The 17,185-nt window shown below is 37.5% G+C and overlaps 1 protein-coding gene across 1 annotated transcript in view; it reads left to right on the top strand.

The window, feature by feature from the left end:
* The window catches only part of LOC109602801 (uncharacterized), a 166,585-nt gene that overhangs the window by 98,021 nt on the left and 51,379 nt on the right, over nucleotides 1-17,185 (top strand). Inside the window, exons 21-25 of the mRNA XM_049967938.1 lie at nucleotides 277-7,188; nucleotides 7,603-7,746; nucleotides 7,805-7,876; nucleotides 7,972-8,052; nucleotides 8,624-17,131. Of these exons, the coding sequence (XP_049823895.1) occupies nucleotides 277-7,188; nucleotides 7,603-7,746; nucleotides 7,805-7,876; nucleotides 7,972-8,052; nucleotides 8,624-17,131 (15,717 nt within the window). The remainder of the gene's footprint in view (nucleotides 1-276; nucleotides 7,189-7,602; nucleotides 7,747-7,804; nucleotides 7,877-7,971; nucleotides 8,053-8,623; nucleotides 17,132-17,185) is intronic.

Raw genomic sequence — 17,185 nt, 5'->3', positions numbered from 1 at the left:
TATGCAGTAATAGAAAAACTTTTCTTTCTACGTCGTCTACTTTATTTACCAGTAAACTGATAAACTGATACAAAGACAAGCCTTATGCCACTTGTCCCTGTTCTACTGTCTATGTTTCACTCTTGCTCTATTTCACCTCGATTGTAAAATATTTAAACTTTCTATTTTTCTCTTTCAAATTAATCACATTAACTCAGCTGCTATGCACTAAACTAAACCATCTTAATTGTATATATTTGTAAATATATTATGTATGTGTATATAATGTATTCGCAGCTGATATTACGACAAAGGTTAACTGCACCGTGGACGATGACTGCAACGAAACTCAATCTTGTATCGGAGAAATATGTACAGATTTGTGTACCATAAAATGTGGTAAAGCAGCTATTTGTGAAACAGATAACCATAGGGCAACTTGTACATGTCCATCGGGTTATGAAGGCAACGCATCTGTTGAGTGCTTCCCTAAACATCCTACTACCGAATCCCTAACCACCATAAGTCCCACAACCAAAACACGACCTCCGACTGGTACAACTAGAGACCGACATATTGACTTACAGACAACTCTTAAAATAGTTACTCCAACTGAATCTACTGTAACTGCTGAAACTCAATACGAAGTAACAACGTCTAAAGTAAAAGAGTCGGAAGAACCATCAATAACAAAACTTTCTCAAGTCACTGAGGCGGCAACTCAAATAATTCCAAGTAAAGAAACAGGCACAGTTACTCCTTCTGAATTCACCACTCCCCAACAAAAGTATACTTTTCCTCATGAAGGTAGGACAAAAACAACTCTTATGGAAGGAATAGAAACAACTCCATATACATATCTAACAGAGACACTTCCGAGTGAAAAATTTGAAACAGTTACTCCTTCCACTGTTGAAGAAAAGTACACTTCTCCTTATGAACACGTAACTGAAACAATTCTTACTGGAAAACCTGAAACTCAAACACCCTCTGGCTTTACGACTACTAAAACTACTTTTCCTGAGAAAGAATTAACATCTCTCTATCCACATATAACAGAAACAACACCAAGTAAGGAATTTGAAACTGTTACTCCTCCAGAAATAATTACAAGTAAAGAAACTGTTACTCCCCCAGAACACATCACTCCTGAAGAAAAGTACACTTCTCCTTATGAACATGTGACTAAAACAACTCTCGGTGAAGAACTTGAAACTCAAACTCCTGGTGTTACTTCCGTTAAAACCACTACCCCTGAGAAAGAATTGACGTCTCCATTTCCACATGTAACAGAAACAATTCCAAGTAAAGAATTTGAAACAGCTACTCCTCCTGAATTTACCACTCCTGAAACTAAAACACCTCCTGGTTTTACTACCGTTAAAACTACTATTCTTGAAAAAGAATTGACGACTCCATATCCACATGTAACAGAAACTATTCCAAGTAAAGAATTTGAAACAGTTACTCCCCCAGAACACATTACTCCTGAAGAAAAGTACACTTCTCCTTATGAACATGTAACTAAAACAACACTCGGTGAAGAACTTGAAACTCAAACGCCTTCCGGTTTTACTTCCTTTAAAACCACTATTCCTGAGAAAGAATTGACCTCTCCATATCCACATATAACGGAAACAATTCCAAGTAAAGAATTTGAAACTGTCACGCCTCCTGAATTTACCAGTCTTGAAACTGAAACACCCTCTGGTTTTACTACCGTTAAAACTACTATTACTGAAAAAGAATTGACGACTCCATATCCACATGTAACAGAAACAACTCCAAGTAAAGAATTTGAAACAGTTACTCCCTCAGAACACATTACTCCTGAAGAAAAGTACACTTCTCCTTATGAACATGTAACTAAAACAACTCTCGGTGAAGAAATTGAAACACAAACACCTTCTGGTTTTACTTCCGTTAAAACCACTATTCCTGAGAAAGAATTGACCTCTCCATATCCACATATAACGGAAACAATTCCAAGTAAAGAATTTGAAACTGTCACGCCTCCTGAATTTACCAGTCTTGAAACTGAAACACCCTCTGGTTTTACTACCGTTAAAACTACTATTACTGAAAAAGAATTGACGACTCTGTATCCACATGTAACAGAAACAACTCCAAGTAAAGAATTTGAAACAGTTATTCCCCCAGAACACATTACTCCTGAAGAAAAGTACACTTCTCCTTATGAACATGTAACTAAAACAACTATCGGTGAAGAAATTGAAACACAAACACCTTCTGGTTTTACTTCCGTTAAAACCACTATTCCTGAGAAAAAATTGACGTCTCCATATCCACATGTAACAGAAACAATTCCAAGTAGAGAATTTGAAACTGCCACGCCTCCTGAAATTACCACTCCTGAAACTAAAACACCCTCTGGTTTTACTACCGTTAAAACTACTATTCCTGAAAAAGAATTGACGACTCCATATCCACATGTAACAGAAACAACACCAAGTAAAGAATTTGAAACAGTTACTCCCCCAGAACACATTACTCCTGAAGAAAAGTACACTTCTCCTTATGAACATGTAACTAAAACAACACTCGGTGAAGAACTTGAAACTCAAACGCCTTCCGGTTTTACTTCCTTTAAAACCACTATTCCTGAGAAAGAATTGACCTCTCCATATCCACATATAACGGAAACAATTCCAAGTAAAGAATCTGAAACTGTCACGCCTCCTGAATTTACCAGTCTTGAAACTGAAACACCCTCTGGTTTTACTACCGTTAAAACTACCATTACTGAAAAAGAATTGACGTCTCCATATCCACATGTAACAGAAACAACTCCAAGTAAAGAATTTGAAACAGTTACTCCGCCAGAACACATTACTCCTTATGAACATGTAACTAAAACAACTGTCGGTGAAGAAATTGAAACACAAACACCTTCTGGTTTTACTTCCGTTAAAACCACTATTCCTGAGAAAGAATTGACGTCTCCATATCCACATGTAACAGAAACAATTCCAAGTAAAGAATTTGAAACTGCCACGCCTCCTGAAATTACCACTCCTGAAACTAAAACACCTTCTGGTTTTACTACCGTTAAAACTACTATTCCTGAAAAAGAATTGACGACTCCATATCCATATCTAACAGAAACAATTCCAAGTAAAGAATTTGAAACAGTTACTCCTCCAGAACACATTACTCCTGAAGAAAAGTACACTTCTCCTTATGAACGTGTAACTAAAACAACTATCGGTGAAGAAATTGAAACACAAACACCTTCTGGTTTTACTTCCGTTAAAACCACTATTCCTGAGAAAGAATTGACGTCTCCATATCCACATGTAACAGAAACAATTCCAAGTAAAGAATTTGAAACTGCCACGCCTCCTGAAATTACCACTCCTGAAACTAAATCACCCTCTGGTTTTACTACCGTTAAAACTACTATTCCTGAAAAAGAATTGACGACTCCATATCCACATGTAACAGAAACAATTCCAAGTAAAGAATTTGAAACAGTTACTCCTCCAGAACACATTACTCCTGAAGAAAAGTACACTTCTCCTTATGAACATGTAACTAAAACAACTCTCGGTGAAGAACTTGAAACTCAAACTATTTCTGGTTTTACATCCGTTAAAACTACTATTCCTGAGAAAGAATTGACGACTCCATATCCACATATAACGGAAACAATTCCAAGTAAAGAATTTGAAACTGTCACGCCTCCTGAATTTACCAGTCTTGGAACTGAAACACCCTCTGGTTTTACTACCGTTAAAACTAGTATTCCTGAAAAAGAATTGACGACTCCATATCCACATATAACAGAAACAACTCCAGGTAAAGAATTTGAAACAGCTACTCCTCTTGAATTTACCACTCCTGAAGAAAAATACACCTCTCCTTATGAACATATAACTAAAACAACTCTCGGTGAAGAAATTGAAACACAAACGCCTTCTGGTTTTACTTCCGTTAAAACCACTATTCCTGAGAAAAAATTGACGTCTCCATATCCACATGTAACAGAAACAATTCCAAGTAAAGAATTTGAAACTGCCACGCCTCCTGAAATTACCACTCCTGAAGCTAAAACACCCTCTGGTTTTACTACCGTTAAAACTACTATTCCTGAGAAAGAATTGACGACTCCATATCCACATATAACGGAAACAATTCCAAGTAAAGAATTTAAAACTGTCACGCCTCCTGAATTTACCAGTCTTGAAACTGAAACACCCTCTGGTTTTACTACCGTTAAAACTACTATTACTGAAAAAGAATTGACGACTCTGTATCCACATGTAACAGAAACAACTCCAAGTAAAGAATTTGAAACAGTTATTCCCCCAGAACACATTACTCCTGAAGAAAAGTACACTTCTCCTTATGAACATGTAACTAAAACAACTCTCGGTGAAGAAATTGAAACACAAACACCTTCTGGTTTTACTTCCGTTAAAACCACTATTCCTGAGAAAGAATTGACCTCTCCATATCCACATATAACGGAAACAATTCCAAGTAAAGAATTTGAAACTGTCACGCCTCCTGAATTTACCAGTCTTGAAACTGAAACACCCTCTGGTTTTACTACCGTTAAAACTACTATTACTGAAAAAGAATTGACGATTCTATATCCACATGTAACAGAAACAACTCCAAGTAAAGAATTTGAAACAGTTACTCCCCCACAACACATTACTCCTGAAGAAGAGTACACTTCTCCTTATGAACATGTAACTAAAACAACACTCGGTGAAGAACTTGAAACTCAAACGCCTTCCGGTTTTACTTCCTTTAAAATCACTATTCCTGAGAAAGAATTGACTTCTCCATATCCACATATAACGGAAACAATTCCAAGTAAAGAATTTGAAACTGTCACGCCTCCTGAATTTACCACTCTTGAAACTAAAACACCCTCTGGTTTTACTACCGTTAAAACTACTATTACTGAAAAAGAATTGACGACTCCATATCCACATGTAACAGAAACAATTCCAAGTAAAGAATTTGAAACTGTCACGCCTCCTGAATTTACCACTCTTGAAACTAAAACACCCTCTGGTTTTACTACCGGTAAAACTACTATTACTGAAAAAGAATTGACGTCTCCATATCCACATGTAACAGAAACAATTCCAAGTAAAGAATTTGAAACTGCCAGGCCTCCTGAAATTATCACTCCTGAAACTAAAACACCCTCTGGTTTTACTACCGTTAAAACTACTACTCTTGAGAAAGAATTGACGACTCCATATCCACATATAACAAAAACAACTCCAAGTAAAGAATTTGAAACAGTTACTCCTCCTGAATTTACCACTCCTAAAGAAAAATACACCTCTCCTTATGAAGAATTCACCACTCCATATCCACATGTAACAGAAACAACTCCAAGTAAAGAATTTGAAACAGAAACAATTCCAAGTAAAGCAATTGAAACTGTAACGCCTCTAGAACACACAACTCCTGGTGTTACTTCCGTTAAAACCACTATTCCTGAGAAAGAATTGACTTCTCCATATCCACATGTAACAGAAACAATTCCAAGTAAAGAATTTGAAACTGTTACGCCCCCAGAACACATTACTCCTGAAGAAGAGTACACTTCTCCTTATGAACATGTGACTAAAACAACACTCGGTGAAGAACTTGAAACTCAAACACCCTCTGGTTTTACTACCGTTAAAACTACTATTACTGAAAAAGAATTGACGACTCCATATCCACATGTAACAGAAACAATTCCAAGTAAAGAATTTGAAACTGTCACGCCTCCTGAATTTACCACTCTTGAAACTAAAACACCCTCTGGTTTTACTACCGTTAAAACTACTATTACTGAAAAAGAATTGACGTCTCCATATCCACATGTAACAGAAACAATTCCAAGTAAAGAATTTGAAACTGCCACGCCTCCTGAAATTACCACTCCTGAAACTAAAACACCCTCTGGTTTTACTACCGTTAAAACTACTACTCTTGAGAAAGAATTGACGACTCCATATCCACATATAACAAAAACAACTCCAAGTAAAGAATTTGAAACAGTTACTCCTCCTGAATTTACCACTCCTAAAGAAAAATACACCTCTCCTTATGAAGAATTCACCACTCCATATCCACATGTAACAGAAACAACTCCAAGTAAAGAATTTGAAACAGAAACAATTCCAAGTAAAGCAATTGAAACTGTAACGCCTCCAGAACACACAACTCCTGGTGTTACTTCCGTTAAAACCACTATTCCTGAGAAAGAATTGACTTCTCCATATCCACATGTAACAGAAACAATTCCAAGTAAAGAATTTGAAACTGTTACGCCCCCAGAACATATAACTCCTGAAGAAAAATATACCTCTCCTTATGAACATGTAACTAAAACAACTCTCGGTGAAGAACTTAAAACTGAAACACCTTCTGGTTTTACTTCCGTTAAGACTACTATTTCTGAGAAAGAATTAACATCTCCCTATCCACAAGTAACAGAAACAGTTCCAAGTAAAGAATTTGAAACAGTTATTCCTCCTGAATTCACCACTCTTGAAGAAAAATACACTTCTCCTTATGAACATGTAACTGAAACAACTGTCGGTAAAGAACCTGAAACTAAAACACCCCCTGGTTTTACTTCCGTTAAGACTACTATTTCTGAGAAAGAATTAACATCTCCCTATCCACAAGTAACAAAAACAATTCCAAGTAAAGAATTTGAAACAGTTTCACCTCCCGAGTTGGTCACTCCTGAAGAAAAGTACACTCCTCCTTATGAACATGTAACTGAAACAACTCTCGGTGAAGGACTTGAAACTCAAACACCCTCCGGGTTAACATCAATTAAAACTACTATTCCTGAGGAAAAATTGACGTCTCCATATCCACATATAACAGAAACAATTTCAAGTAAAGTATTTGAAACTGTTACTCCCCCAGAATACACCACTCCTGAAGAAAAATTCACCTCTCCTTACGAACATGTGACTCAAACACCTCCTGGTTTTACCTCCATCACAACCACCATTCCTGAGAAAGAATTTTATTGCGATCATTCCTCAAATTGTTCAAACACCGAAGCTTGTATTAACGGAACCTGCACAAATCCTTGCACATTTTATAATCCCTGTGTTAGCAACATCAGATGCGAAGTTATTGCCCATGTACCAACTTGTTTGTGTCCGATTAACCAAACAGTAAAGGAAATGATTGGTTGTGAAATAATACCAGGTAAATGATGATTTCAAGTATGTAATTGGTATTGTGGCACCTGCAAACAATTTCTTGGGACGTCCATGAATATTGTGAGCATGATCTAGTAGCCACTAGTACAGAACAAGTAGTGGCTACTGAGGAACCTTTTGGATCATTGCATGAAAAACTGGATCACCAAGACCAAGTTCTCAGCGAGAACTCCATATCACATTATTATCACGTGTTGTATTATATTGTATATACATGTTTATTCGGTGCTGGTAGTATTTTTAAAAACAAAACTGTGGTGGTAGCGTTCGATTCGCGTAGAGTATTTATTAAGTACGCTTGTATTTTTCTGCTTATTTGCTTTTATTTGGTTTGATTATCTGATGTTTATATCTCTTTGCCAACTGCAAACTTGTATAAAATCAATTTCATTTTGTATAGATATCATATGCCGATCGCATACAGAATGTACCTCGCAACAAGCTTGCATTAATGGAAAATGCCAAAATCCATGTGCTGTCACAAATCCATGTACATCATCACAAGACTGTCAAGTCCAAAACCATCAGCCCGTATGCGTCAAAGGTATTCATCTGTATATTGTAAAAACGTTTTAGATATAATCTCATTGTTTTATTTGCAGTATGCCAATGTCAACAGCACTCCGACTGTGGAAACGTTAACTTGGTTTGTGATGGATGTAAATGCGTTGTGCGTAAGTACCACGAATAACATCTTCTTTTACTTTGATTATTCAATCTGTTTTATCTTCTTATAATACAATAAACTAATTTTATTATAAATTTGTAGAAGAGGAACCTAGAATACCAGGTTGCCAACACTGCCCACCAGGTGTGCCTTGTGATCCAGTAACTGGCGCTTGCCAAAAAGGTAAGTGGCTTTTTATAAATTTATTTCATATCCATGAATCAATCGTGTTGCTGTTTTTTGTTACCATAACCCCCACCTAATTACCCAATCCTTTCAAAAAAATGCAAAAATTAACAAAAAGGAAAACCATATGAAATGGAAAAGCTTAAACGGAGCAGGAGGTAAAGTGAAATTGCTCTTTTGACACGGCGATTATAAAGATGATTTTTATGTTCCAGCTTTGAGACATCTAACTGTAAATTCTTCCTAACAATCATTCATTTTGTAAATTATGAAAATAGCAACACTTTGTATATCGTTTTCGTCGCATCTGGCTATTGTCAAATACGACTGACATTCTATCTGTGTGAACAATACTAGCTTCACATGTTTCCTCTTCTTATTTAGATATTTTTGTTTGAATATAGTATCTCGTTATTATTATATGTATGTTGTAAATCTGTACACTGTAGGTGGTGGTTTTGCTTTCAGCTTCTCATTGCACCAAATACTAATCAACTCATCCTCATTGTTAGACATAAAAATTGTATATTTTTAGTTACTTACTTTTTATTTGTTTTTAAAATAACAGATATGGTCACTACACCTGAATCACTAACAGAAACACAAACTGTGACTTATACACAAATAACAAACCAAACTGTAACAGCAACTGCTCCTACATTAACATTTAGTGAAGCGACACCCGAAACAACCACACAAGAACCTGTAGCTCCTTTCACTTCCGGAACTGAGGAAATTACTACCGAACCTATTCCAACCGGTGGTTTGTTCACTTCGAAACCTATAACTCAAACAACTCAAAAATTTTCGGTCACGGAGGTATTGTATACAAGCAAACCTTCAGAGGAAACCACTGAGCCATCAAAAGAAACAACTGTACCCGGACTTGTGACATCTGTTAAAACGACAACTAAAGAAGCTTTGATAACTGAATCTATGTTTACTACAGAAGGAACTGCAGTGAGTGGAATAACAGAAGAGATGGTAAAAGAAACTAAATTACCAGAGACTGAAACAGTAAAAACTGTTGTCACTGAGGCAACTGAAAAAACATCGATTGGAGTAACATATCCAATTGAAACAGTTACACCATTTGCTCCAGAAAAGACAACATTGAAAGAGAAGACTGAACATACTACGATTGGTACAACAACGAGTTCTGAACGCGTTACCGAAATTCCGGCAGTAACTGAAACCGAGGGTACTACAAGTGGAACCACCGAAGAAAAGTATTATACTGTGCCGGGAGAAACGACTAAATCTCTTTATACGTCTCCAATAATTCCGGAAAGAACTACTGAAGTCTCATCAAAACAAACTACTGTGCCAGGTGGTTTGTACACGTCTCCTGGCGGTACAGAAACAACAGCTGAGGGTATAACCAAGATACCTTCGCCTACAGTTACACCTGAGACAAAAGAAACTGGTATTACTGAAGGACAGCCCCTACCTGAAGCAACAACAGAATTTCCAGAGACTGAAACAGTACCCAGTATTACTAAATATACAACGAAACTACCACTCGTTACCCTTGCACAGAGCACTGAAGTGCCTAAAGAAAATGTAACTAGAATCACACAACCAGTTACTACTGAAGTTATCCCTGAAACCACTTCAGAAAAAGTTTACACAGTTACTGGTGTTACAGCAAAAGAAAATATAACAACGCAAGCACCACATGAGTTTACTATAACTGCTAAAATTAGTGAAATTCCTCACACAACTGAAGGAGTTGTTACTGCTAAGGTATCAGAAATTACAACTCAAATACCAATAACTGCGAAAGTAAGCGAATATACCGAAGTAACTGAAGGGCAACCAACAATTTCGACGACTGAAAAGTTATTTGTTGTTACTAGCACAATTGGAAGGGAAAACATAACAACACTGAAGGAAGAAGAAGAAATAACTGGAAGAGTTACTGAAATTCCAATGTCGACAGAAGAAATTATTACTGCCAAAGTATCAGAAGTTACACCAAAAGAAATTACTGCTGCTGTAAGTGAAGTAACAAGTGAATCTGCTATAACGGCCAAAGTTAGTGAAGTAACTGGAACAACATCAGAAATGCCTGGAGTTGAAGGACTAGCAACTACAATTCCAGCATTTTCGGAAGGTATTAAAACCACAACAGGTTTCGAGATAATCACTATGTTTAAAACGACAGAAGAAGAATCTACTACAACATTCCCTGTTACTCACGTTCCCACTAATATAACCGAAGGACGAACTAAATTCACACAACAAACAGAAACTTCAGCAACCGAATTTATCACGGAGGCTTTTCCGACACATCCATACGAAACTACTTTAATAGAAGGTGGTATCAGTTCATCAACTACGGAGACTGGTAAGAGATTAACTACGCAAAAGTTTGAAGTTGAAGAAACTACAAAAGTACCAGAAATGGAAACAACATTTAAAGAAATTATCACTCCTGAAGGTACCACAATCAGAATTCCAGTGCAAACAGGTACTAGCATCGAAGAAGGTACAACATTGGCATTAGAAACAACATTTAAAGAACATATTACACCCGAAGGCGCTACGATGCGGGCGCCTATTTATACAGTTACTCCACTTCCAGAAGGTACAACAAAAAGGCCTGAAATAGAAACTACTTATAAAGAAATATACACCCCCGAAGGCACAACTATCAGAATTCCTATATCAACAGGTACTAGCCTTGAAGAAACTACATTATCGGTTGAAACAACATTTAAAGAACACGTAACCTCAGAAGGTACCACACAGCGTATTCCTATATATACAATAACGCCAGCTTCCGAAGGTACAACGGAGAGACCTAAGGTTGAAGGAACTACAAAATTACCAGAAATAGAAACAACATATAAAGAATTAGTCACTCCTGAAGGTACCACAATCAAAATTCCGATACAAACAGTTACAAGCATCGAAGAAGGTACAACATTGGCTGTGGAAACGACATATAAAGAATATATTACTTCGGAGGGTACTACGATGCGTGCGCCTATTTATACAGTTACACCACTCTCAGAAGGTACAACGAAAAGACCTGAAGTAGAAACTACTTATAAAGAAATATACACTTCTGAAGGCACAACTATTAGAATTCCAATATCAACGGGTACTAGCGTTGAAGAAACTACATTATCGGTTGAAACAACGTTTAAAGAACACATAACCTCAGAAGGTACCACACAGCGTATTCCTATATACACAATAACGCCAGCTTCCGAAGGTACAACGGAAAGACCTAAGGTTGAAGGAACTACAAAAGTGCCAGAAATAGAAACAACATATAAAGAATTAGTCACTCCTGAAGGTACCACAATCAAAATTCCGATACAAACAGGTACCAGCATCGAAGAAGGTACAACATTGGCTGTGAAAACCACATTTAAAGAACATATTACACCCGAGGGCACTACAATGCGAGCGCCTATTTATACAGTTACACCACTATCAGAAGGTACAACAAAAAGGCCTGAAATAGAAACTACTTATAAAGAAATATACACCCCCGAAGGCACTACCATTAGAGTTCCAATATCAACGGCTACTGGTCCTGAAGAAAGTACATTATCGGTTGAAACATCATTTAAAGAACACATAACCTCAGAAGGTACTACACTGCGTGTTCCTATATACACATTAACACCAGCGTCTGAAGGTACAACGGAGAGACCTAAGGTTGAAGGAACTACAAAAGTACCAGGAATAGAAACAACATTTAAAGAATTAGTCACTCCTGAAGGTACCACAATCAGAATTCCGATACAAACAGTTACCAGTATCGAAGAAGGTACAACATTAGCTGTGGAAACGACATATAAAGAACATATTACTTCGGAGGGTACTACATTGCGAGCGCCTATTTATACAGTTACACCACTGTCAGAAGGTACAACAAAAAGGCCTGAAATAGAAACTACTTATAAAGAAATATACACTTCCGAAGGCACTACCATTAGAATTCCAATATCAACGGCTACTAGTACTGCAGAAAGTACTTTGTCGGTTGAAACAACATTTAAAGAACACGTAACCTCAGAAGGTACCACACAGCGTATTCCAATATACACAGTAACGCCAGCTTCCGAAGGTACAACGGAGAGACCTAAGGTTGAAGGAACTACAAAAGTACCAGAAATAGAAACAACATTTAAGGAATTAGTCACTCCTGAAGGCACCACAATCAGAATTCCGATACAAACAGGTACCAGTATCGAAGAAGGTACAACATTGGCTGTGAAAACGACATACAAAGAACATATTACTTCGGAGGGTACTACGATGCGAGCGCCTATTTATACAGTTACTCCACTTCCAGAAGGTACTACAAAAAGGCCTGAAATAGAAACTACTTATAAAGAAATATACACCCCCGAAGGCACTACCATTAGAATTCCAATATCAACGGCTACTAGTACTGCAGAAAGTACTTTATCGGTTGAAACAACATTTAAAGAACACGTAACCTCAGAAGGTACCACACAGCGTATTCCAATATACACAGTAACGCCAGCTTCCGAAGGTACAACGGAGAGACCTAAGGTTGAAGGAACTACAAAAGTACCAGAAATAGAAACAACATTTAAGGAATTAGTCACTCCTGAAGGTACCACAATCAGAATTCCGATACAAACAGGTACCAGCATCGAAGAAGGTACAACATTGGCTGTGGAAACTACATTTAAAGAACATATTACACCCGAGGGCACTACAATGCGAACGCCTATTTATACAGTTACTCCACTTCCAGAAGGTACTACAAAAAGGCCTGAAATAGAAACTACTTATAAAGAAATATACACTTCCGAAGGCACTACCATTAGAATTCCAATATCAACGGCTACTAGTACTGCAGAAAGTACTTTATCGGTTGAAACAACATTTAAAGAACACGTAACCTCAGAAGGTACCACACAGCGTATTCCAATATACACAGTAACGCCAGCTTCCGAAGGTACAACGGAGAGACCTAAGGTTGAAGGAACTACAAAAGTACCAGAAATAGAAACAACATTTAAGGAATTAGTCACTCCTGAAGGCACCACAATCAGAATTCCGATACAAACAGGTACCAGTATCGAAGAAGGTACAACATTGGCTGTGAAAACGACATACAAAGAACATATTACTTCGGAGGGTACTACGATGCGAGCGCCTATTTATACAGTTACTCCACTTCCAGAAGGTACTACAAAAAGGCCTGAAATAGAAACTACTTATAAAGAAATATACACCCCCGAAGGCACTACCATTAGAATTCCGATATCAACGGCTACTAGTACTGCAGAAAGTACTTTATCGGTTGAAACAACATTTAAAGAACACGTAACCTCAGAAGGTACCACACAGCGTATTCCAATATACACAGTAACGCCAGCTTCCGAAGGTACAACGGAGAGACCTAAGGTTGAAGGAACTACAAAAGTACCAGAAATAGAAACAACATTTAAGGAATTAGTCACTCCTGAAGGTACCACAATCAGAATTCCGATACAAACAGGTACCAGCATCGAAGAAGGTACAACATTGGCTGTGGAAACTACATTTAAAGAACATATTACACCCGAGGGCACTACAATGCGAACGCCTATTTATACAGTTACTCCACTTCCAGAAGGTACTACAAAAAGGCCTGAAATAGAAACTACTTATAAAGAAATATACACTTCCGAAGGCACTACCATTAGAATTCCAATATCAACGGCTACTAGTACTGCAGAAAGTACTTTATCGGTTGAAACAACATTTAAAGAACACGTAACCTCAGAAGGTACCACACAGCGTATTCCAATATACACAGTAACGCCAGCTTCCGAAGGTACAACGGAGAGACCTAAGGTTGAGGGAACTACAAAAGTATCAGAAATAGAAACAACATTTAAGGAATTAGTCACTCCTGAAGGTACCACAATCAAAATTCCGATACAAACAGTTACAAGCATCGAAGAAGGTACAACATTGTCAGTGGAAACAACATTTAAAGAACATGTTACACCCGAGGGCACTACAATGCGAGCGCCTATTCATACAGTTACTCCACTCCCCGAAGGTACAACAAAAAGACCTGAAATAGAAACTACTTATAGAGAAATATACACTCCTGAAGGCACAACTATCAGAATTCCAATATCAACGGGTACTAGTCTCGAAGAAACTACATTATCGGTTGAAACAACATTTAAAGAACACGTAACTTCAGAAGGTACCACACAGCGTGTTCCTATATACACTATAACACCAGCTTCCGAAGGTACAACGGAAAGACCTAAGGTTGAAGGAACTACAAAAGTACCAGAAATAGAAACAACATTTAAAGAATTAGTCACTCCTGAAGGTACCACAATTAGAATTCCGATACAAACAGTTACAAGCATCGAAGAAGGTACAACATTGTCAGTGGAAACAACATTTAAAGAACATGTTACACCCGAGGGCACTACAATGCGAGCGCCTATTTATACAGTTACTCCACTTCCCGAAGGTACAACAAAAAGACCTGAAATAGAAACTACTTATAAAGAAATATACACTTCTGAAGGCACAACTATCAGAATTCCAATATCAACGGGTACAAGCCTTGAAGAAACTACATTATCGGTTGAAACAACATTTAAAGAACACGTAACTTCAGAAGGTACCACACAGCGTGTTCCTATATACACAATAACACCAGCTTCCGAAGGTACAACGGAAAGACCTAAGGTTGAAGGAACTACAAAAGTACCAGAAATAGAAACAACATTTAAGGAATTAGTCACTCCTGAAGGTACCACAATCAAAATTCCGATACAAACAGTTACAAGCATCGAAGAAGGTACAACATTGTCAGTGGAAACCACATTTAAAGAACATATTACACCTGAGGGCACTACAATTCGTGCGCCTATTTATACAGTTACTCCACTTCCAGAAGGTACAACAAAAAGGCCTGAAATAGAAACTACTTATAAAGAAATATACACCCCCGAAGGCACCACCATTAGAATTCCAATATCGACGGCTACTAGTACTGCAGAAAGTACTTTATCGGTTGAAACAACATTTAAAGAACACGTAACCTCAGAAGGTACCACACAGCGTATTCCAATATACACAGTAACGCCAGCTTCCGAAGGTACAACGGAAAGACCTAAGGTTGAAGGAACTACAAAAGTACCAGAAATAGAAACAACATTTAAGGAATTAGTCACTCCTGAAGGTACCACAATCAAAATTCCGATACAAACAGTTACAAGCATCGAAGAAAGTACAACATTGGCTGTGGAAACAACATTTAAAGAACATATTACTTCAGAGGGTACTACTATGCGAGCGCCTATTTATACAGTTACACCACTTCCAGAAGGTACAACAAAAAGACCTGAAATAGAAACTACTTATAAAGAAATATACACCCCAGAAATGACAACTATCAGAATTCCAATATCAACGGGTACTAGTCTCGAAGAAACTACATTATCGGTTGAAACAACATTTAAAGAACACGTAACCTCGGAAGGTACTACACTGCGTGTTCCTATATACACAATAACACCAGTTTCTGAAGGTACAACGGAGGAACTTAAGGTTGTAGGAATTACAAAAGTACCAGAAGTAGAAACAACATTTAAGGAAATAATCACTCCTGAAGGTACCACAATCAGAATACCGATACAAACAGGTACGAGCGTCGAAGAAGGTACAACATTGGCTGTGGAAACAACATTTAAAGAACATGTTACACCCGAGGGCACTACAATGCGAGCGCCTATTTATACAGTTACTCCACTTCCAGAAGGTACAACAAAAAGGCCTGAAATAGAAACTACCTATAAAGAATTATACACCCCCGAAGGCACAACTATCAGAATTCCAATATCAACGGGTACTAGTCTCGAAGAAAGTACATTATCGGTGGAAACAACATTTAAAGAACATATAACCTCAGAAGGTACCACACATCGTATTCCTATATACACAATAATGCCTGCTTCCGAAGGTACAACGGAGAGACCTAAGGTTGAAGGAACTACAATAATACCAGAAATAGAAACAACATTTAAGGAAATAATCACTCCTGAAGGTACCACAATCAGAATTCCGGTACAAACAGGTACTAGCATTGAAGAAGGTACAACACTGGCTGTGGAAACAACATTTAAAGAACATGTAACCTCAGAAGGTACTACACTGCGTGTGCCTATATACACAATAACACCCGCTTCAGAAGGTACAACGGAAAGACCTGAGGTTGAAGGTATTACAAAAGTACCAGAAATTGAAACAACATTTAAAGAATTAATCACTTCTGAAGGTACGACAATCAGAATTCCAATACAAACTGGTACAACCATTGAAAAAGAAACAACATTGGCTATTGAAACAACATTTAAGGAACATATTTCTTCGGAAGGAACTACGATGCGGGTGCCTATTTATACTGTTACTCCAATTCCGGAAGGTACAACATTACCCATTAAAACGACATCTGAAGAACATGTATCTTCAGAAGGCACCACACCGCGCGCAGTTACGTTGACTACCGAAAGTAGTACTTTAGAAACATACACAATGACCATTATGGAACATGAGACTACATTTGTTCCTTTAGAACAAAAAACTTCAGCAGGAAGTACATCAACAGAAACTACTAAAATATTTGAAAAACCAATGACTGTTAAAACAATACCTCCTGTTGAAGGTACAACTACTTTGAAATCAGTGACATCAACCAAAGAAGGATTTACTGTCGTTACAGAACAGGTTACAACAATTGAAACTGAACCAAGACATAAATCAACTACACAAGAACCCACAGCAACGGAAATTGGCAAAACAGTGGAAACTGAAACACCGCAAACAATTGGAACGACAGAACCTACGATTTCCATATCCCACATAAATATAACTTATAACACAAAATGTAAATATGACGTGGATTGTAAGGGTGAGGAAACATGTATAGGAGAAATGTGTATAAATGTTTGTTCGATTGGAGGATTGTGTGCACCAAACGCAATTTGTACAGCTTATAATCATACAGGCAACTGTATGTGTCCACGTCATCATTATGGAGATCCTCATAGGATGTGTTTCCAAGGTATAGGAATAATTTTTGTTTGTCCCTCTTGTTCCAGATACTTTTGAAACACCC

This window comes from Aethina tumida, chromosome 5 (assembly GCF_024364675.1).
Source record: "Aethina tumida isolate Nest 87 chromosome 5, icAetTumi1.1, whole genome shotgun sequence".
NCBI classification, from domain to species: Eukaryota; Metazoa; Arthropoda; class Insecta; order Coleoptera; family Nitidulidae; genus Aethina; species Aethina tumida.
Note: the sequence above shows the minus strand (reverse complement) of the source record. Positions and strands in the feature narration are given on the sequence as shown.